At 40.3% G+C, this 23,728-nt stretch overlaps 1 protein-coding gene across 2 annotated transcripts in view; it reads right to left on the reverse strand.

Moving 5' to 3' along the window:
- Positions 1–23,728, reverse strand: part of CHD6 (chromodomain helicase DNA binding protein 6) — a 211,972-nt gene that overhangs the window by 93,929 nt on the left and 94,315 nt on the right. For both annotated transcript variants that reach the window (XM_015149001.3, XM_077951822.1), the window contains exons 4-8: positions 20,254–20,401; positions 18,361–18,510; positions 4,689–4,751; positions 3,614–3,672; positions 2,832–2,949 (exon numbers count right to left, since the gene is read on the reverse strand). In XM_015149001.3, coding sequence (XP_015004487.1) covers positions 2,832–2,949; positions 3,614–3,672; positions 4,689–4,751; positions 18,361–18,510; positions 20,254–20,401 — 538 coding nt within the window. The remainder of the gene's footprint in view (positions 1–2,831; positions 2,950–3,613; positions 3,673–4,688; positions 4,752–18,360; positions 18,511–20,253; positions 20,402–23,728) is intronic.

The following is a 23,728-nucleotide window of genomic DNA, read 5'->3' on the forward strand; positions in this document are numbered from 1 at the left end:
CTTTATCTCTACCTCTTTAGTAGTAGTATCATGATCTTTATCATTAGTAAATTATAACTTAACTTCCTTCCTTATAACTGTTGCTCATTGGTGTGAACTGCTTCCTCTAGAGCAGCAATAAGTAATTTGATTCTTTCCTCTCTGTTTAGGCTCTTCAGCAATCTCCTCCCTATTTGGGTTAAAAAAAAAAACCCCGTTTGTTCAACAGTTCTTCATATACCATTTCCATCTTAACGATACGAAAAGCTAATATTTATGGAATAGTGCCTATGAGCTAAACACTGCTATAAACATTGTGTCCTTTATTATTCATAACAGTCAAGATACAGAAACAACCTAAGTGTCCATCAAGGGATGAATGGATAAAGAAAGTGGGATGTATATATCCACACAACAGAATATCATTCAGCTTTAAAAAAGAAGGAAATTCCGGCCGGGCACGGTGGCTCACGCCTGTAATCCCAGTACTTTGAGAGGCCGGGGTGGGCAGATCATGAGGCCAGAAGATCGAGACCATCCTGGCTAACGCCGTGAAACCCTGTCTCTGCTAAAAATACAAAAATTAGCCGGGTGTGGTGGCGGGCGCCTGTAGTCCCAGCTACTCGGGAGGCTGAGACAGGAGAATGGCATGAACCCGGGAGGCGGAGCTTGCAGTGAGCCGAGATCGTGCCACTGCACTCCAGCCTGGGCGATGAGCAAGACTCCATCTCAAAAAAAAAAAAAAAAAGGAAATCCCATCATTTGCAACAACATGGATGAACCTGGAGGATGTTATACAAAGTAAAATAAACCTGACACACAAAAACAAAGATAAGTGTATGATCTCACTTATATGTGGAACATAAAATAATCAAACTTGTAGAAGCAGAGAGTAAAATGGCGGTTGCCAGGGATGAAAGGGAGGGGTAAATGGGGAGGAAGACACCAGTCAAAGGGTATAAAATTGCAGTTATTCAGGATGAATAAATTCTGGAGACCTAATGTATAGAATGGTGATGACAGTTAAAAATACTGTATTATACATTTGAAATTTTCTAAAAGGATAAATCTCAAGTGTTCTCACCCTAAGGTGGGAAAAAAGAAAGAAAAAAATCCCCTAACTATGTGAGGTGATGGATATGCTCACTAGCTGGACTATAGTGATTATTTTACAATGTACACATATATTAAAACATCAAGTTGTATACCTTAAATATACATGTTTGTCAATTATACTCCAATAAAGCTGAAAATGGCAAGAAAATTATCACTTAATCCTTGCAGGTACTCTGTGAGGCTGATTCTATCAGGAGTCCTGCTTTTTCCTATGATACTGAGTTTGAAGGAGCTTATGCCACGGCCTGAGGCCACCCAGATGTGTGTGAGGGTGGGCTGGGAGGGGCAGTTTGACTGCAGAGCCCAGGCTCTTAGCATTGTGCAGTCCGCTCTCCACCTATGCCCCATTCCCACCATGACAGTCCTCTTGCAGCTGCCCTCAGGTTTTGCAAAGTCCCTCGCTGAATCCTGGTACCCAAATGAACCTAACATTTAGGAATGAAAAGAGCCTGGTACAGCAGGACTGTTCTATTGGTGCAGTCCAGGATTAGTAGGATTAGTTTACTTTTTAAGCAGCCACTTCCTACTCTTGACACACAATAAATGTGTAGTTACTTAAACTGGCAATGTCTTTTCTCCCTAGAACTGCTACCCAGTCATTTTCCTCACTTCAGAACTAGAAAGATTCCAAGAACAATGTAGGATATTACATTTATTCCTACATTTATTCATCCTAGCCTGTCCAGGCAAACCCAGGCTGATTCTGTCATTTATCCTCCCAGTATTGGGTCTGGTTAGGACGTCTCCTGGGTCTTCAGGAGTTAGGATTTAGTCAGGAGTCTACGTCTGTGCATGTGGGAAGTTGCAGGCTCTTGGAGCCTGAGTTTCCCCGACGTGTGCTTTAGCTACCTCATAAAGCAGCTGGAAATAATGGATATAAAGCTCTACTCAAAACTAAGTTACTATTTATATCACAAAAATATTTACCCAAGTTACTAATAAATATGTTGAATAGGTCAAGACCAAAGGCAGTGTTATAGGAACTACTCTTCAGTATTATTCCTCCTTAATTTCATGTGTTCCAATATTCTCAAGAGCCTTTCCTTTCCACAAAAATATGAACTCTTGTTGCATTATTTCTATATACCCCAGCACAGTTTTCTCTATTCTCAGCCAAGGAAAAACCACTGCTTTAGGAATAGATCAGAAAACAGACACAAAGGGCTATGTAGGCTATATTACAGGGTTTAGACTTTATTCCAAGAATAACACATTAAGGTTAAGGTTTGTGGCATTTTCTGATATATAGCACTTACAGATTTGTTTAATATTAAAATCCATCAGTCCTTCCTCTTGCTGTAGGTACAATATTTAGAAATTCCCAAGTTTACATAAATAAAATTATTTGTTTACTTTCTCACACTTTTAGGTTTGTTTTTTTTTTTCATTCAAATTTTAGGACCTTCTGAAATGTCCTTTTTGGGTTGTGGGGGGTTGAGGGAGCAGGGATGAAAGAATTGTGTGCATATTCCTCTCACTCTAGCTATTTATTAGTATTCACACCAAGATGCATGCTCTTATGAGTTGTCAGTTTATAAGGTTTGATCCTGAACTTTGGTGGATACTTCTCTTTGACTTGAATCTAGACTAGTTTTGTTGCAAATCAGCACACATTTATCAATTTGACTTGAGCAACAGATCTGTATAGGACTTTAACTTGGACTCAGAAACATAAACACAGTATTTACTGCTGCAAGAAAAGCAGCAGTCAAATGAGTCAGTAAATATTGCTTCACCTCCGTAAAAATGTGCTTCATCTGGGCTTGTTTATTCCTAAATCGCTTGATCTTCTGTGCGATGCGAGGATCCTTTTCGAGCTCTTCCATTGTGGCCCATTTACAATGTAAGTAGGAACTATCCAAAGACATACAAATTGTCAGGCAAGCACATAACTAGCAAATGATTGAGCTTTAAGGTGTTCAATAAACAGGGTGACCGTCTAACACAGAAATAGTAAAATGGTTTATTGTGCAACTGCTGCAGATTGGGCTTAGAAAGACCTTCCTCTTAAGGGCAACAACAGAAAACAAAACAAAATGGAGTAATTCCAAGCAACTGATCTCTCTGCAGCTTCTAGAGAAACTGGCCAAGAACAGAGGCAGTGCAGGTGTGGGCAGGTTATCATTAACACACGTTAGTGAAAGTGGGCTGTAGCAGAAATGAAAAAATGTAAGAGGGGAAAAGAGCATATGCTACAGGAGAGTGGTTCTCCACCCTGGTTGCATATGAGAATTCCCCAAGGAGTTTTAAAAAAACAACAATCCTTGGGCCCCACTGAGTCTGAGTCGATGGTCTTGGGTGGAGCAAGGGCTTCAGTGGTTTAAAAAAGCTCTCCAGGTAATTCTGTGTGCAGCTATAATTGAGTGTTACTGCCTAAGGTAAACTTTGGTCAGCCAAGACCTGTGGGTCATGCCTTAGAGGCAAGACTCTGAAGATGCAGTAGGTAATAAAGTCACAAGAGAAAGAAAGTTTTATTCATATAAAACCCAAATACAGAGAATACTTTAAATAGACGTACAAATTTCTATACTTAACGTAGAACAGCTCCAAGTCAAATGGAGGTTCTCCTGGGTGAACCTGTAACAAATAGCAAGCAGTTATCAGCCCAGATCCCAGGCAGATCACCCTTATTGAGCCAAAAGAAAACAGGTAATCAACATCTCTGCCTGATTTCCATAAAGATTTCTTGAGCATATTTTCATTTTCCCAGGCCTTTTCCTGATACCTATTGGTCAGGTTTTCCAAAGGTGGAATACAGAGCTGCAAGGTAAAAAATTGATCTTCGTGCTGTCCTTCCAAGGTCTAGGCTGGGACGGCACTCAGCTGATAAACCCAAACTGGCCCAGGTCTCTTGAGAAATGTCAGGACCAGAGCCTGGTATGGAAGTGACTACATTCATCTCTGGTGTCCCCCTAACGCCTCACTTCTGAAACGCCAATGGTATTCACTCTCCAAGTAAGGAAGTTTACTTTCATAAATACTTGAAGAGGAAGCCATGCTCTCACCAGCACCAACATACTCTACCACTCCAGGAATTTCCTCTAGGTGATTCCTACAATGGCCCTGAGATGTCTGAAGAAAAGAACCCCCACAACATTTCCATTAGGACTCATGTAGGGGTGTGTGTGTGTGTGTATATATATATATATTTTAAATAGAGACAAGGTCTCACTATGTTGCCCAGGCTGGTCTTGAACTACTGGGCTCAAGCAATCCTCCGATGTTGGCCTCCCAAAGTGTTGGGATTATAGGCATGAGCCACTGAACCTAGCCTCCATTACAACTTTTTTTCCATCTCTTCTTCTTGGCTCTCCGCTAAATTCTGGTGGGCTACAGCAGCTAAGGGATATATGCCTTTTGCTAGGATCAGAATGGAGGAAATCATTAGCTTGAGCCATTCTAGATATTTTAAGAGTTTTATGTCCTAAAATGCTCTATAGGGGTAAAAATAAGTGTTGGCTAGCCAGACAATATTCTTGCCTAGCTCTCACTCCAGCCAATAACGGTCATTCTAGGTTCTCTAGCCAAAAATCTCTTCATAGAAGATGTAATCTGTGCTAATGATATAAAAGCGAGACACACGAGCCACCAACCTCCTGGACAGTCTTAGATGCCAGGATCTTCTCAATGATGTTTGCATCATCTTCTGGAGGCTCCTGGGGACAAAGATGAAAAAAAAAAAGAAAATTGCTGGAACCACAGAATCCAAGAAAACAATTCTATAAGAAATACTACAATAGGTACTACTTCATTCAAAAGTTCACCTTTGAGTACCAAGGCCTCCTGTCAGGCCACAGAGTGGTCAAAAGGTCACAAACATTTTACAAACCTAGAATTCAAAGTGGTGGTGGCTTCTAAGCTCTGGACACAACTATATTACAAGAGCAGAGATGTTTTTCAGATTCAATTTCAGATCTGCATTTAACATGCTTAAAATTGGTCTCGGACTTACCTTCTTTGCAAAACTACCTACGTGTTGATGGATAAAATTTTCAGAAAGTTCTGAGTCTGGGGTCTTAACATTAGTTCTAATAGCTACCAGCTATTGACTTTAGGCAAGTCAATACCTCCTAGTCTTCGAATCTATTAAAATAGGAGTTAAAAATACATATCTCACTGGATCAGTGGCAAGATAAAATAGTATTACTGTGGGAAAAATGTTTTCACATACTACTCAAAATCAAGGTATAATTATTCTCTATTAAAATTGTACCATCTTTCCCCTTTTGTAGCTGGAAAAGGCTATTTCACGGATCATCCTTTGAATGTAAATCCCAACTGAAAACATATTCCTTTTTACCCTAGATAAACATCAACACTTCTGTGCTCCACGTCTCCATGAAATCTCTTTCTACAGAATATTTATAGTTAAAAAACACTGAATGTTTAACACTCTTTCTAGAACCTCGAGCAGCATTATTTCTTAGTGGTTTCGTATGCACAGTGACCTTTTCAGATCTATTACAATATGAAACTTAAAACACCATATGAAAAGAACACTCATCATAACAACGTAATTGCCAAATTCGGTATTCTGGGTTCCTGGCTGGAACGTCCCAGAAAGGTGATTTGTATACCTTCAGTCTACCCATTATAGGGCGTAAAGCCATAAAATTATAGAAAACATCTCTTAAGATCTTAAATCAAGCTTTTCCCAGGAAAGTGATGATGGGTTAAAAGAAATGAGGAAGGCACATGGCGGAAAAGAATTATGGAAATCAGTAAGCAAGCACAGGCAGATGCTCCCAAAGGTTACAAATATTTACTAAGCTCTCTCAGACACATGGCATTGTGCCAGATGCCATGCAGAAGTTAATCCAAAACCACACACATCCCTTCTCACCACTCAACAGGAAGGCAAATAAACTATAATTACCATACAATAGAAGAAAGCGGTGCGAATACAGACTATGGTTTTGTTTCTCTGTTTAAGTATTTGTTCTGCTTGGTTCCTAAACATAGATAGGTGGCAGGGAGGAGGTGGCAGTTCACTGTTTATTGCTGTCTTCTCCCTTTACTACATAAACCTTCAGAGGGCAGGGATCCTTGTTTTATATACCGACATAGCTAGACCACGAAATGCATAATCAATAGGTATTTGTTGAATGCTGAATAACAAGGAAGAGGAAAAGAAAGAAGGAAATACTATGAGGAAATAAAGTGTCAAACTCTCTGAGGCCACAGAGTGGAGACAGCTATTTTTCTTGATTTACATCACTTAATTTAAGAAGTCTCCCCCTGCTCCATAAACTCAGACTTATACACTGTCAGGATGGTAACAGCAAAGGGCCAAAGCCAGGTGTACTTTAACGAACAGCAAGGACCACGACCACTGATCTTGCAGCCAACTAACTAAAGTCTGACTATGGCAAGTGGGCAGTGAACAGGTGCTAGATTAAGAGAAACTAGACTAATGAACCAGCTTCCTACCTCATTTCCTTCCTAAATTTTTATCCCACATTATTTATGGAGTGCTTTTAGTTTATGCACTGGTCTTACAGAAGTAAATGAGATATGTCTAGTCTTAGCCATCAAGGAACTATCAGGCATGCTAACATAATGCTTAGTTATTGAGGTATGGCATACTTATAGTATGCAGAAATCTCAAGTGTACATCTTGAATTTTTACATACACATATGCACTTATATAACTACCACTCAAGATCAAGTTACATAATTTTTCCAACACTCTGAAAAATCCTGTCCCCCCGTAAGTAACTAATATTCAGACTTCTACCACCATAGACTGGTTTTGTGTATTATTAAACCTCATGTAAACTGAATCGTACAGTAAATAGTTCATTCTTTTTTAACACTGTGTAGTATTTTGTAATATAAATACACTATCCACTCTACTGTTGAGGAATATTTGGTGTGCTTCCAATTTTTGTATTACACAAGAAATTCATGTAAATTATGTCTTTTGGTGGAAAAATATGCTAATTTATCTTGGATATATAACTAGCAGTAGAAATACTGGGTCATGGGGTAGGTAGATGACTAATTTTAATAAATATTATCAATAAATACATAATATTGTCAAAAATTTTCTCAGTGATTGTAAAAATTTTGATACCTACCAGCAAGGTATGGGGGTTCTGGGTGACCTGATACTGTCAGTCTTTAGCATGTTAGCCATTCTGGTGGATGTGTAGTGTTGTCTCTTTAATTCACATCTTCCTGATAACAGAGGATGCTGTGCCTCTTTTCATACGCTTACTGGTCCTTTGGATATCCTCTTTTGTGAACCTCCTATTCAGGTCATTTGCCTATTTTATAAATTATTCTTTTTAATTTATTTTCAAGAATTATTTTAAATAAGAGTCCTCTCTCAGATACACAGATTACAAACATTGATACACAGATTACAAACATTTTCTACCAGTCTATGGTTTGCCTTTTCAATCCCTTAATGTGTCTTCTAATGAACAGAAATTCTATATAATCCATTTTATCAATCTTTTCTCTTATGAATAGTGTTTTTGTGTGCTGTTTAAGAAATCTGTGTTGTCACCAATGTCATTAAGCTACAAATGTAAATTGTAATTTTTATTTTAATCAAACTTTAAATTTAAATGTAATGTCATTTAATTTTAAATGTAATTTAAAATTTTCTAGTAGCCACACTAAAAAAGTAAAAAGAAACAGGTGCAAATAATTTTAATAATATATTTCACTTAAACCAATATATCTAAAATATTATCAATGTGTAATCAACTAAAAATTAAAAAAAATTTTAATAGTCATTTGATACCAAGTCTTCAAAATATGGTATTTTATATTTATAGCACATCTTAATTCAAACTAGCTACATTTCAAGCACTCAATAGGCACATGTGGCTGATAGGGTCCATATTGGACAAGGTAGCTCTATTTTGTTCAGCTGATCTATTTGACTATCCTTACGGCAATACTGCCCCGTCTTCATTCCTATAGCCTGATTACAAAGTCTTACAGTTAAACTTTCCAATTTAGTTCTTTTTCATGACTGTCTCAGGTTATGCTAGATAGGTCTTCAGCATTTTCACATACATTTCCACCAATTAAAAAACGCCCTGCTTAGTTTTTGACTGGATTTGAATTATAAACATCTTAGCAGTATTAAATACCCGTATGTAGCTGGGCGTGGTGGCTCATGGCTGTAATCCCAGCACTTTGGGAGGTCGAGGCAGGTGGATCACTTGAGGTCAGGAGCTCGGGACCAGCCTGGCCAACACGGCGAAACCCTGTCTCTACTAAAAATACAAAAATTAGCTGGGTGTGGTGACGCATGCCTATAGTCCCAGGTACTCGGGACGCTGGAGTATTGCTTGAACCCGGGAGGTAGAGGTTGCAGTGAGCAAGATCACGCCACTGCACTCTAGCCTGAGTGACAGAGTGAGACTCCATCTCAAAAACAAAACAAAACAAAGCAAAGCAAAACCCCGTATGTGCTACATCTATTTGTTTAGGTCTTCTTTTTTCACAGCAATGTTTTTAGAATAGACAGCTTGTGTATTTTTTTGAGTTATTCCAGGGTATCTGATACCCTGATGCTATGACAAATGGGATTTAATAATTATCCTTTCCTGATGTTATGTTGCTAGTTTATAGAAATAAAAAACTCATGTATTTGCATATTGTCTTTGTATCCAGCAACTTAACTAAATCTACATTTATTATTTATAATGATTTGTTAGTACATTCTGTTCAATTTTCTACATATGCACTCATGTCATCTACAAATAATAAAAAAGTTTTACTACTCCCTTTCTAATCTTTTAACTTTTTATTTATTCTTTCTCTTTATTGTAGTGGCCAGGTCCTACATTGTATTTCTGAGTATAAATTATGACAGTGAAGTGTTTTTCTTACTCCCAAATTCAGGAAAGAATGCATTCAATATTGTACTACTTAATACAATATTATCCATCAGATTTTCTCTTGCGGCTTTTAAATGTTCTCTCAGTCTCTGGTTTTTACAGTTGAAGATATGCCTAAGTATGGTTTTCTTTTTCTGTATTTTTCCTGCTTCAGAGTTATCTCATTTTGAATCTACTGGTTGATATCTTCCATCAGTTTAGGAATTCTTGGTCATTAGTTATATCTTCAAATGCTACTCTGCTCCAATCTCCTCTATCCCTAGGACTCCAATCAGAAATACTTAGAACTTTCGGCTGGGTGCAGTGGCTCACACGTGTAATCCCAACACTTTGGGAGGCCGAAGTGGGTGGATCACCTGACGTCAGGAGTTTGAGACCAGCCTTGCCAACACAGTGAAGCCCCATCTCTACTAAAAATACAAAAATTAGCTGGGCATGGTGGTACACACCTGTAATCCCATCTACTTAGGAGGCTGAGGAAAGAGAATTGCTTGAACCCAGGAGGCAGAAGTTGCAGTGAGCTGAGATAGTACCACTGCACTCCAGCTTGGGTGATAGAGTGAGACTCTGTCTCAAAAAAAAAAAAAAGAAAGAAATACATTAGAACTTTTAACTGCACCCCACTTGTCTCTCTCTCTCATGCTTTTACCTTCTGCTCTGTTTGATTCGTTCTTTTTCCTCTATGTGCTTTAGAAATTTTCCATTGATCTGTCTTCATATTCACTCATCTTCTCTTCTGCTGCATCTAATCTACTTATAAACCTATCCACTTGGTCTTGAATTTTATAAACTGGATTTTTCGTTCTACACTGTTACCTGATTCTCTTTATAGATTTAATTCTCTGTTGGAAGTTTTCACTTTAAAATTCACCTTATCCATCTTTTCCTCTATTTTTTTTTTTTTAAAACAGGATCTCACTCTGTCACCCAGGCTGAAGAGTGCAATGGAGCGATCTCACCTCACTAAAACCTCCACTTCCCGGGCTCCAATGATTCTCCAGCCTCAGACTTGCAAGTAGCTGAGACTAGAGGTGCAAGCCACCACACCCAGCTAATTTTTGTATTTTTTGTAGAGAAGGGTTTTGCCATGTTGCCCAGGTTGGCTTCGAAATTCTAAGCTCAAAGTGATACTCCAGCCTTGGCCTCCAAAAGTGCTGGGGTTATAGGCATGAGCCACTGTGCTGGCCCCCTCTATTTTCTTTAACATTTTAATCATAGTTATTTTAAAGTTCTTTCCCCCTGCCAACTCTAATATCTGGGTCACCTGGGGTCTGCTTCTATTATATAATTATTCTCTTAATTTTTAGCCACCTTTTCCAGCCTCTTTGAATGCCTAATATTTTTTACTTTATGTTGGACACTGTGGATAAACGAATTGTGGCAGCTCCAAACAGTATTTTGTACTACAAGTATTTCCCATTTTCTCTTAGACAACCAGGGCGAGGGGATGGTCCCTTTGATCCAGTCAGAGACTGAGTTGGGTTAGGACTGAGTTACTGTTTTAAGATTCAATCCACCTCTTATTTTACTGTTTTTGGAACATGAGTATCCAGGGTCACTGAGTGAGAGTGGCAGGTCTTTTTTCTCTTGAGCCCTGAAACATGCTCTATGGAGGTTTTGAGCTTAGTGTTTTAGTCTTCTGCCCCACGCAGGTTAAAAGTCCGACAAACACCTTAAGCGAGAGTCAGTATTCTGTGGTAGGTCCGTTCCTTTAGTGATTTATTTGTCTCCTAAGTACCAGGCGACTATGAAATTTCAATCTGCCTTCTGGCTGAACTCCTAGCTTCCTGGGATACCCCAGAATTCAGTAGAAGTCTCTTGAGGAAATCCCCTTGCTTTGGGGATTTCTTTAGTTTCCAAACATTCCACCAGCCCTGTATATTCAATCCCCAGTAGCATCAGATGGTTTCTCTTCTACCCAGAACAGTCTCTTTTGTTTAGGCCAAACCTGACCCTTAGCCCACTCCCAGAATTGGGAAATGTCTCCAGAGAAGAAAACAGCCAGTCATCATCAGCCCACCTAGGGATGAGCCTTACTGTCTGATATTTTAGTTCATCTCATTCTCGTTGCTTCCACAGCTATATGATGCCTTTAAAAAGAGCTTTTTGCAATTTATATATTTTTTCCAATATTAACTCTCATTACTGGAGCAGTCTAGGGCCTAGTTTTTGGGTTTCTTCTCTTTTCTATCTGTATTCATTGTCTTGGTGATCTCACTCAGTCTCAGGGTTTTAAATACAGGCATCATCCAGCTCAGAATCTCTCCCCTGGCAATAGCCTCATATATGTAATTCCTATATGCCATCTCCACTTGAGTATCTCAGAGGTATTTCAAATTTAAAATATCCATACACTAAACTCCTATCCAACCCCTCTTTCCTACCCCTCCTACCTACAGTCTTCTCCCACCTGAGTTAGAGTAAACTATGCTTTCAGGTACTCAAACAAAAAATCTTGGTGTAATCCTTGACTCTTCTCTTTCCTTTCCATACACCATATCTGATTGGCCTAGAAATCTTGTTGGCTCTATCTTCAAAGTATGTCCAAAACCCAGCCTATTTTTCACCATCTCCATTGCTTCTAACCTGGTCTGAACCACCTTCATTTCTCACCCAGATTATTCTCAAGAGTATCCTAACTTGTCTCCCTGCTTCTGTTCTTGCCCCACTAGTCTATTCTCAACATAACATCCAGAATGACCTTTTTTATTAAGCTATTCCTCTGCTTACACTGCTTAAAAGGTTTCTCTTTTAACTCAAAGTAAAACTAAACATCTTCCAATGTCTACAAATCCTACAGGGTCCATGCCCACCCTCCTACCTCATCGGTTATGGTTCAGTTATCCTTGTCTATTCTTCATGCATACCATGCATGCCTCTACCTCAGGACTTTGTATAGACTATTCCCTCTGTCTAAGATGTTCTTCTGCCCTGCACAACTCCCTCTCTCCTTTACCTCCTTCTATTACTCGCTCAAATATTATACTTTTAGTGAAGGCAACTCTGACCACCCTATTTAAAATTGCAATCCTCACCCTGAATTCTGCATCACCCTTATTCTAATATATTTTTAGAATGGCATTTACTGCCATTGATGTACTGGTAATTTTCTTATTTAAGGTTTATTAATAGCCTCTCCCTATTTACTTCTACACTTTGGAAGTTTTGACCTAGGTCCTTCGGCCTCCCATGCCACGTAGGTTCAAAATGTGGCAAATGTTGGAGGGAGAGACCAGTTGTGAATTTGTTGCAGGCTTTTCCACGAGGGCAGGAATTTCTGTTTCTTTTGTTCCCTGGTGTTATTTCCAGAAATTAGACAGTCCTTGGCATACAGTAGGTGCTCAATAAATATTTCTGAATAAATAATGTTAGGAGATTTTGCAATAGAACATGGTAACAGTAGTAAAAAGCAAGTACTATGAGAATACAGAAGCCAGAGCACTTGGGCGAATTAGAAGAGGCTCTGGAAATGATGTGACATATGAGTTATATCTGTGGGCAAGCAGTAAACTTTCACGACTGCTGACTACTTTCCCCACCTGCTCCTAAGTCTGTATACCCCAGACTAGCAAGCAAGCATCCACACATGTACACACACACTGAAAGGAACAAAGTTCTCTTCCTTACTACTAGATTGCTTCAAATATTTTCTTATTCTACCTACCATGAAGAATAAAAATGGTTTCTGATGATAGGAATTTGATTACAATTCAGAATATTTAACTAGGACCAAATCTAAAGAAACTTTAATACATGGATGAAGAAAGCACAGGACTTTGAATATTAAAAGAAGTCAGGGTTTAAACACTTTTCATTATAGGAAATTTTCAAGTGAAAATTAAGGAGTTTGAAATAAAATTTCAATTTGTTTTTTTGGCACTGTTAAAAAAGAGAGGGTAAGCACTCATGTTAAAGAATCAATAGTGATCATCCAAATATGGAAAACAGGTTTTTATTTTATCCTAATGAAATGAAAAGGGAGCAGCATTTCCGAAATACACATCGAAGTAGGAAGGAAACTGGAAAATCAGAATCTTTTTTTTTTTTTTTCTGAACAGAGATTGTGCATAAGTACGATCATGTGTGTATAAACACTCAGTGTATACAGATACACACAGATATAAACTAAATCTGCTTGCCAGACACACTTCCATAACAACCATCTGTTCTCAACTGCTTGGAATTTCCTTAAATTATCCTTCAAAGAAGACCATTTTAATTCATACACTTTTTATGTCAGAGATTTATATAATCTTAATATTTTATCCTTAGGGAAAATTTTCAAAAACTTTTAACCCTATTTACCTTCAACCTCAACCAACTACCTCTCTTACCTCTATTTAGCAAACCATAAGGAGGGAGCATAACAAGAAGCAAATCAGGTTTGAAACCACAGTATTTATCAAGTGCCATGGAATATACAAAACCAGTATCAAGCTTTATGCCCAATTTCAAGGGGATTACACTCATTCAGGGAAGACAAAATAAACATGTCTGTCTTAGAAATATCCCAGGGTAAATGCTAATTGGTCAAAGAGTAACTACAGTCCAATGAGAGTTCAGAAAGTGAAAACAGCATGGATTTCACAGCATAGGTGAGGTTTTAGTTGGGCCCTAAAGAACACTGGCTCATAAAAGAGGACAGCAAAGAGAAAGGTAAGATGAAATGAGAGATGAAAGAACAATCTTACAGGATGTATGATGCATATCTAGAATGCATGCTAAGTAACCTGCCTTATTAGACTGAAAGCATTACACAAAATGAGGAGTAGGAATGAGAGTAAACAGGTAGTGTGTGGCCACATCTTTAAAAAAAAAAGGAAAAGAAAAGAAAACACAGGAGTTTTGATCTAATAAGGGAGTTAAAAAGTAACCACCTTGGATTTCGTGAGCAGGAGACTGAGAAATACCAGCAATTCCCTGATATTTTGGGAAAGTTAGTCTGGTATCCGACTGGGGAGAGCAGAGAATTGTGGCAGGCAAACTACAGAAGTGTGTGCTGCAGTAAATTGTACACTGGGCTCAGCACAGGGGGTGGCAGCAGAAACCAAGAGGAAACAAATACAGGAAACAACCTAAAGACAGTGTGGGAATTGGTGGTTGTACCTAGTGAAGAAATGGGAAGACTCAAGAAATTACCCACCCAGGCAGAGCTGATAGGAGCCTTATGATGAAGGGCCCTAACGGACACTTCTGCACCGAGTCACACACGCTGGCACGAAGCTACGGCAATGCCAAATAGCAGCAAGGAGCCTCAGAAAAGAGGCCTGTCTGAGGGTTTAAGTGAGACAGAGATGAATACCAGTGAGGAAAAAGTGCCAGTATACGGAAATGGAGGAAACAAGAGCCTGGAAGAAAAGAAAAATCTCTTTCCTTTCTAATACAGAGGTTTAAACAAATCATACCAGTTTGAGTTTTAAAGCAGTTGAGGTTTAAACAAATCATTACCAGTTTCATACCATAATGAGTTTTAAACATATTTATTCACTCACTGAATAAGTATTTGATAAGTTCAACTAATAGGTCTTTATATTAGCTACCAACCAGCAGAAATATAAAGTTCTACCTATGCTAAGAAAAATTACAATAAATTAAAAAGTGATGCCTGTTTTTGCAAAACTCTGCAATCTGGGGAACAATCAGGAGCGATCATCAAAGCAGTATGGCAGAGGCGCTGAAAATCAGGACCATCACAGGCTATGAATAAGTGGTACAAGGGTCCCAGCTGAATTTAGACTTAGGGAATAATAATTACAATAATGAAAAACCTTATCGAGCAGAGGATGGAAAGTGCCACTTCATCTGAATAGTTCCTGGGAGTAAATGTAAATTTTATTTTATTGAAACTCTCCTACCTGAGAGGCACATAGGACAAAAAAAGATACAAATCCTACACTAACATAACTCATGGTTTAGAAGAAGGAAACAAAAAATTTGGCAGGTGTCCAAAGGACAAGGACAGTTAAACATATTAGAGTGCACTGAGAGTAAAGGGGAGGGGCACTTACCCCAGCTCGGAGGAGCAAGGCACTTTCAGGAGGAGGAAACAACTGAGCTCAGCCTGCCAGGTATAGAAAAAGGCCTATCAAAGAAGAGTGCGCTGTACGCAGACACAGAGCACAGCACAGGAGAAAACCACGAGCCAAAGCCTTATTCAAATTCAAGTCCTTCTGTTCCAAAAGGCAAAATCACACAAACCACCCAAATTGCAGGAGGCAAAAACTGAGACAGCCTTGCCAACAGTCTATACATTGTAAATAAAATACACCACAGAACTCTAAAAGTTTGTTTGTGTTCCAGACACCAAAATGAGTTTGACAAAGAATAAGAAAATAAAGAGTCACATTTAGGATGGAAACTTTTCTACCCCTGAATCCCAAGCTCAGGACTGTGCTACAGAGTCCAAAGCACAGCTGTGATAATATGCCATTCCTGAGCTAAAGTGAGTCGTGTGTAAAGATGTTTTAGCAACTCACCACTTGGTAACCAATGCTGAGGTTGTGATCTGGGGCTGGGACAAGGGCCAGCAGTCACAGAAGTGGGTTGAGCATGCTGAGAAGATACTGCACAGATCTGCAGAGAGATGGCAGTGGGGCCATTCTGGTGCTGACTCCAGCCCCTTCTCTGCCCCGACCTAAAGCTGGCAGGCAGGCAGACACCCACCCAGAGGGCCCCAGGAGAAGGATATAGGAAAAAGCTTCCTCTTCTTCAGTGATTTCTGTGCCACTGGATGTGCCTTGAGATTGCCTGGAATCCTAGATGAGATTCAAGGCTTTCAGGCTTTTCGTTAGTGTGGGAAATCTTTGTTCAAACTTCCTCAGGAAGCCCAGTATGTAAAAACAGTTTTAAGTGGAGCTGTTTTGGTTCTGCAGCAACTAGGACTCTACAGAGCACCAATTTTGAAAATCACTCGGTAAGCCGATCTCTCCAGTACCCTCACTGGCTGTGCGGCCTGCCCTGCATGCTAGGCCAGGCCTTGGCTCAGAGGCCAGCCCCACACGGTCGCACTTCTCTGAATGCCAAAGCCAAAACCATCAATCAGGCCTCTCTCTTCCTTAAATTTGGTAAATTTTTTTGAGATATAATTCAGATTCTAATTTATGTTTCTCCATATATAAACCCTCTCTTTGCTATATCCTTAGAAGAAAAAAAAGAGTCTTAATAAGATACCCAACATTTCCTGAATTATTTCTGTTAGATCAGCTACTGCTGCCCTTCAGGTGCCAGGGGAGAAGTCATAACAACATCTGAAATATGGTTAATGGCTTAGGCTAAATGGCTACTAGGAGAAAATCAAATTCCGTATAGTGTTTTAACTACCAAACCAACCATAACATCCCCAAGGAATGAAAACCCCATTACAAAGCAATACAATTCTATCACCTCATGGCAGTCTTGCAAGGGCTATTTTTAAATATTAATATTTGCTTGAAAAGTATTATAGTGACAATACATCAAATTATTATTCCTACTGTTACATTCATTAGTTGGATAACCCTTAGCAGAGACATGAAATCAACTCTTACATGCTAGTCACTGATTAATTGCTGCTATGTAACTCTGACCTGGATCGTTCTGGGCTTCAGTTTCTTCATTGTTAAAATAGGGACAATAGTCCCTGCTCCCTGCTACTTTCTATGCAAACATAGAGTGAAAGAATATGTGGAATTATATGAAAATGGTTTAAGTTGGAGGCAAGGTAGTCAAGGAAGATAAAGTATTATCAGCTTCCATAAGATACACTAGCATCCAGGAGGAATGACAGGTATTTGTGATGCTACCACTCCATACAGAGTGTGAATTCTGCCAAGTCAGCAACAGTTGACTCCATAACAACAGACAGCCATGTCCCAGAATGTGCTCTTGGCAATAACGCCCCTCCTACATGCACAGCCTGCTTCTTGTCTTGCTTTTCACTTCTTCTCTATAAGCTCCTTGGCACAGACCTCCTTCTTTTCAACATTTAACCCTTCTCTCCTTTCTAGTGCCTCTGTATCAAGTGCTAATACTATCATCTTCTTTCTTGACACTGCTGCCAACAGAAACTGCTAAAATGCAAATACAGTGGTCCTACTCCTCTGCTTCAACACATCAGTGCCTCCTATCCCTTGTCCAATCTGCATGATAAAAACAAAATTCCTTAGGTGATATTCAAGGCCCTTCACACTGTGACTGCTCCTACCTCTCAGTCCTCCTCTCTCACCACCCCTCAAAATACACCCCAGCATCCAGCCAAGATTATCCATTTGTCATATCACAGCTTGTGGTGCCATTCAGTTTCTGGGGCTTTATGAAGTTCATGCTGGAAAAGTTCCTCCTAAGTCCTTGTCTTCCTATACATCTGACCAGTCTTGCTTCTGTGCAGCCTCTGTACCCAGCACATCTAGACTCGCAATACAAGCCTGTTGAATCAGAGTTCCGAGTTCCAACTGTAATTACTAGTTCATTTGCTCTCATCCACTTAACAGCTATTTTATTACACAAAAGACTTTAACATTCTTTTTTTTTTTTTTTTTTTTTTTGAGACAGTGTCTTGCTCTGTCACCCAGGCTGGAGTGTAATGATGCGATCTTAGCTCACTGCAACCTCTGCTTCCCAGGTTCAAGTGATTCTTGTGCCTCAATCTCCCAAGTAGCTGGGATTACAGGCCTGCACCACCATGCCCAGCTAATTTTTGTATTTTTTTTTTTGTAGAGACGGGGTTTTGCCATGTTGCCCATGTTGATCTCGAACTCCTGGCCTCAAGTGATCCACCTGCCTCAGACCCCCCAAAGTGCTGGGATTACAGGTGTAAGCCACCACGCCCGGCCAAGACTTTCACATTTTTAATGAGAGACAAATAAAACAACATCAGAGATCAGATACATTCAAATGCAATTTGTGTTGTGGTAAGTGCTTTAAGGAAGCATACAAGGGGCTGAAATAGAACATCATTGGGATGAGGGGCAGGAATCTACTTTAGATAAAAGAGTCAAGAAGGATCTCTCTAAGGAGATAACATTTTAGGCAAAACTGATAAACCAGTCATGTAAAGCATTCCAAGCAGAAGGAAGAACAGAGGCAAAGGTCTACAGGTGGAAAAGGACTGTTAGTTCAATGCATTAAAAGACAGTCAGTCTTTTGGCTGGAGAGTAATGGGACAGGGAAAAACTGTTTATCTAAAAAAATGAAGAATTTGGTGAAACAAGGCGAGAGTGTGATGTGGAGGGTCCTGCTGAGCACAGTGAGGAGTCTGAATGTTATTCCCAGTGCAACAAGAAGTTATTTGAAGGCTACATGAAGGCTACAAGCAGCAGTTAAAATGATCTGACTTATGCTTTAGCAAAGGGCCAAGAAACAACTCTGCCATCTAGGTCAAAATGACTGTCCAGCCAAAGTCAGTACCCTCATGCAAAGGCCATACCTCCGCCTGCCAGGCCAGTGTAGAAGCTGAGAGTGCAGACGTTCGACCAGCTCCAAGAACAGCAATTGTTTCCCCATCATCATCCACCACTTTGAAGTCCAGGTCCTCATTGTATTTTCTGCGCTTTACTTGCCTTCCCGAGCGTCGTTTCTGCAGGGCAAACACACCCATCAGAGAAACTCTCTGAGTGAAAGACAACAGCCTACATAAGAAGACCCGCATCTACATTTACTAATAAGCCAAGGAGAGCTTTCTTGCCTTACAAAAGAAATCTTTCTTAAAGACAACTCTTTTAAGGACTAAATTCAGTCAAAATGGGATCTAGCGGAGTAGGGGACAGAACAAAAGCTCAATCTCCAAATTGCCATGATCCACTAAAAAGAAGGGGTAATGTCTCACTGTCCAGTAAGACGTGTTCTGTTGATCAACGGTAGTGACTTCCCCCTTTCAGAATCCACTTTTCCTCCAATAAAACAAGGATGGGAGCTGAACTCTATCATCTTTTGGGTCCCTTCCAGCACTTGCTGGAAGCACAGATTTTATGACATGATGACAGTTTTTTATTGTTTTTGCTGAAATTCACCATCCTTACTGTGTACTTCTAAAAATGTAGTTAGAAAACTAGTTAGTATCAATTTTTTGGATTTACTCTGAGAATCTCGTAATGCTTCCTGAAATGCAGGGAGACATCTTAAGTGTGACAAAACAAGGTTCCTAAGTCACCTTGACTGTGATGATCTAAGGATTCATCTCTAATTAAGAAGCCTGTACCTTTTAATATTCAACAACAAAACAGCCCAGTGGCTTTCCACAAACAGAACAGCATACAGTTCATCTCTACATACTCATCATTATCTCAACAGTAGAATCACTTCAGGGAACCATTTACCAGCCAGTTCACTCTCAAATATTTAAATCTTAAAAAACAAAAGCAAAAGCAAAATCCCACCTCTCTTTTCTTCTACAAGATACCTCCTGAGCATCTCTCTTGTGTTCCTATCACTTCTTCACTAAGTTGCCTCTAGGATGTTTTACTTTATACGAGGGATTCCACATAAAAACCTCTCCCCAACACCACATACGGATCACCATTCTACAAACACCTAATACCCTGCCAAATTCCATCAACTCAGTGTGCCTGGCTCCTCTGCCAATCTAGACACTTAACAGCCACCAGCCCCAGTTTATAGGCAGTGAGGAGTCTGCTCTGACACCAGACACTGCTGCTTATTAATACTATGACATTACTAGCTGTCATTTTCCTACAGGGAAGAGCAGTGAGAAACCCATGAAGGTCCAGATGATCCTGGAAGGTATAGTACGTCAGTCTTATTCTAAATGAGCCTTGCAGCAGCATGGCTCAGATAAATTGCTATGAATATCAGAGGAAACAGAGCACTTTCAAATATTAGCCTTCATGCTCAAGAGCGGTTATCAACTCAGAAAATCCCTAATACTGTCATGGGCACACTTTGGCATATTTTTAGGAATCTGGTTTAGACGGGCAACTCCATGTTTCCATGTTTGGCCAAACTTTCCTTACTTGTTGGCATAATGGATACATTTCTGACTTTCCCAGCATCTGGGATTATGAAAATGTCCTTGTACAGGCTGGCCTGGCACTCTGAGCACTAAATGCATTACCTGCATGGAAAAGAGGCCTTACAAGCTTGGCTCACAACTTTGTTTTCCACATCAACTCCTTCTGCAGCCTAATATCCCGCTACTTTTCAGGAATGAGGCAAACACCACTAGAAAACTGGGATATCATTAGTATACTGATCGGGCTAGGGAGTGTGCTAGAGATAGGCATAGAGGAGCAACAGGATCAGTGTGAGCCAGATCCCATCCAGCAGCTGTAATCTCCACCAGGCCTCCCGGTCACAGCTGTACCTGGCTGTCTGTAGACTCAGTGGACTCCTCAGGACTCCGCAGAGATGGGTTCGTCAGGCCCTGATCCAGCTCTAAACTCTCCACTGTAGTTTCACTTTTCCTTTTTCCTTTCTTCTTTTTCTCCACTGGGGTTGGTCCTTGCTCCTTGCTACAAGGAGAAATTCAGAATTAAAACTGTTGGGCAGTTTTTAAAACTAAGATTTCTCATGTGATCAACATCATGAAATCACATCCTGGAATTCTAGGGCCAGGGCAGGCTTTAATGGGGAATCTACAAGAGTTTCTTCCCAGAAATGAACAGAAACATGGGAAGAAATATCTACATGGATCAATGCAGAATTCACTTTATTACACCCCATCGTGACTATTATAGCTACAATTAATATGTAAGAAATAATATGAACATCTCCAAAAACTTCACTTTTAGTTTATACAAATGTCTTCTCTAGGAAGTTCAACTGCTTCACAGATACCAAGAATCTTCAAATTACAATCTCCCTTTAAGTTTCTTAGGAAGAGACATCTCCCTAATCTGTCACCATCCTGTACTGAGTACATGCTGGACCTGGAGTGAACACTAGGCACTCAAAAATGAAGAGAACACTGCCTCTGCCCTTGACGAGCTTATGATTATGAAAATCCTACAGTTCACCTACAACCACAGCCCAAGGCAGTACATGAATGCTTCCTCAGAGAGGCAGAGATGGGCCAAGTCCATCCGCCCTGCAAGGCCCTGCTAAGATGGCAACATTTTCTCCAAAAAGCCTTCCTTGGCCTTCCTAGGTGGTAAAATCTCTTTCCCACACTCCCAAAGCACTTCAACTATACTTTGCTTAAATGATCTTTCACCAGAATTAGTTGTTAACTACAATATCAGGCTCAGAATTCACATAACTACATACAGTGCCTGGATCCTCTACAGTTGCTCAATAAATATTTGCTGGATAGGTGAGTACTTTATACTTCTCTGATCTCTCTTACCAGACTCGAAGTTCCTAGAGGGCAGTATGTGCTTGACTATGCTTGTATTCCTCAGAGTGAGTGGTCTTATGCCTTATACATAGTAAGTATTCAATTAATATTTAAGCAAGTTTTAAAATGGTTGTTTAAGCAACGGATAGATGGATGCCTTAATGAATGGCTGTGATTAACTGTGGTTGGGGAGATTTGAGAACATACATTTGATCAGAGATACATATATATATGTACATATAAAAACACAATTCTGACAGTAGTAGAAATAACAATAACTAATGATTGCAGCTAATACTTTATATAATAATTACTACATGCCGGCACATTCGTTTACATTGCCTTTGCTCTTCACAACAGCCCTGTAAGGCAGATGGTATTCTTTTTTTTTTTTTTTTTAAAGACGGAGTCTCGCACTGTCATCCAGGATGCGGTTCAGTGGTGCGATCTCTGCTCACTGCAACCTCTACCTCCCATGTTTAATTCTCTTGCCTCAGCTTCACCAGTAGCTGGGATTACAGGCATCCATCACCACACTTGGCTTTTTTTGGGGGGGTATTTTTTTTTTTTTTGAGACGGAGTCTTGCTCTGTCACCCATGCTGGAGTGCAGTGGCGCAATCTCCACTCACTACAAGCTCCGCCTGCTGGGTTCACGCCTTTCTCCTGCCTCAGCCTCCCGTGTAGCTGGGACTACAGACGCCAGCCACCGCGCCCGGCTAATTTTTGTATTTTTAGTAGAGACGGGGTTTCACCATGTTAGTCAGGATGGTCTCGATCTCCTGACCTCGTGATCCGCCGGTCTCGGCCTCCCAAAGTGCTGGGATTACAGGTGTGAGCCACCGCACCTGGCCAGCAGATGGTATTCTTATTCTCATTTTATTCCTCCTCAGAGGAATCTGAGGCATGGTGAGGTTAAGTTAGATTTCCAGGGCAACAGGGTTAGTAAATGGCAGAGACAAGATCTGAGCCCAAGTGGAATCTGTGCTCATCTGTGATTATCATAGCATTCTTGGGGGAATAGAACAGTGTTTTGGATACATTTAGTAAAAGATAGTTAGTTGTGTGTCTGGATAACAGGGCAAGTGAACAGAAGCACCATGTGATGCAGCTCAAAGGAAAAATCAAGGGTGCACCAGGCCAGAAAGTTTAGACTTCATTCTGCGTGAAAAGGGCCATGAAAGCAGGTCCAGGAAAGAGGGAATGAAGCCTTTCAAGGGTGGAAATGCTTTGAAAGGCCCAGCAGGAGTAGAACCAGGAAGTCTTGGCAAGTGACAGAATGTGGGTGACAAAGAAAGAGCCAACACTGGTACTTCCCATCAGGAGATTTAGTAGAAAGTATGGGGAAGAGAAGGAAACTGGAGGACCTTGTTCAGAGGGGTGATCAAGGACACAAACCAGCCAGTGCTGATAGCTAAATCTGTCTGCTTCCCTCTTGAATACCCTTCACCCTTCACATGCTCCCAACCAGGTCAGCACAAACTCTGCCCAGCTTTTATTCCCCAGGCTGGAGACTGGCTTGCCTACCTACCAGGAAAGTTCACGATGAAAGCTATTTGCAAACAAACACAGGAACAGAAAAACAAATACTGCATGTTCTCACTTACAAGTAGGAGCTAAATGATGAGAACACATGGACACACAGAGGGGAATGACACACACTAGGGCCTTTTGGAGGGTGGAGGATGGGAGGAGGTAGAGGATTAGGAAAAATAATTAATGGATACTAGGCTTAATACCTGGGGGATGAAATAATCTATACAACCAACCACCATGACATAAGTTTACTTATGTAACAAACTACACTTGTACCCCTGAACTTAAAAGTTAAAAAACAAACAAACAAACAAACGAAAAAACTATTTTGATCCAACCTAAAGAACTGAAACTCAAGGGGTCGTGCCATTTTCAAGGATTACAGATTTTTAACAAGGCACTTGTACCCTTAAGCAGGGGAAAAAGCACAAGTTCTTCTATTTCTTACCAGTTCAGAAGAGGAGACTCAGGTAAAACAGTTTTAAAAGATGCTAAATTTTCATGAGTCTTTATCTCGTGAAGTAATTTTGTGGCTTCTTATTAAGAAAACTGCATAGTAAATTACATTCTACAAAGTACTTGTGAATTCCATCCCAATCCCAAGAGGGAGCCAGGACAAACAATCCCTATATTCCAGATGAGGAAAACTGAGATTTTTTTTTTTTGAGACAGAGTCTCGCTCTGTCGCCCAGGCTGGATGGAGTGCAGTGGCCGGATCTCGGCTCACTGCAAGCTCTGCCTCCTGGGTTCACGCCATCCTCCTGCCTCAGCCTCCTGAGTAGCTGGGACTAGAGACGCCCGCCACCTCGCCCAGCTAGTTTTTTGTATTTTTTAGTAGAGACGGGGTTTCACCATGTTAGCCAGGATGGTCTCGATCTCCTGACCTCGCGATCCGCCCGACTTGGCCTCCCAAAGTGCTGGGATTACAGGCTTGAGCCACCACACCCGGCTGAAAACTGAGATTTAAAA

The sequence above is a fragment of the Macaca mulatta genome, chromosome 10, assembly GCF_049350105.2.
Source record: "Macaca mulatta isolate MMU2019108-1 chromosome 10, T2T-MMU8v2.0, whole genome shotgun sequence".
Taxonomy (NCBI): Eukaryota; Metazoa; Chordata; class Mammalia; order Primates; family Cercopithecidae; genus Macaca; species Macaca mulatta.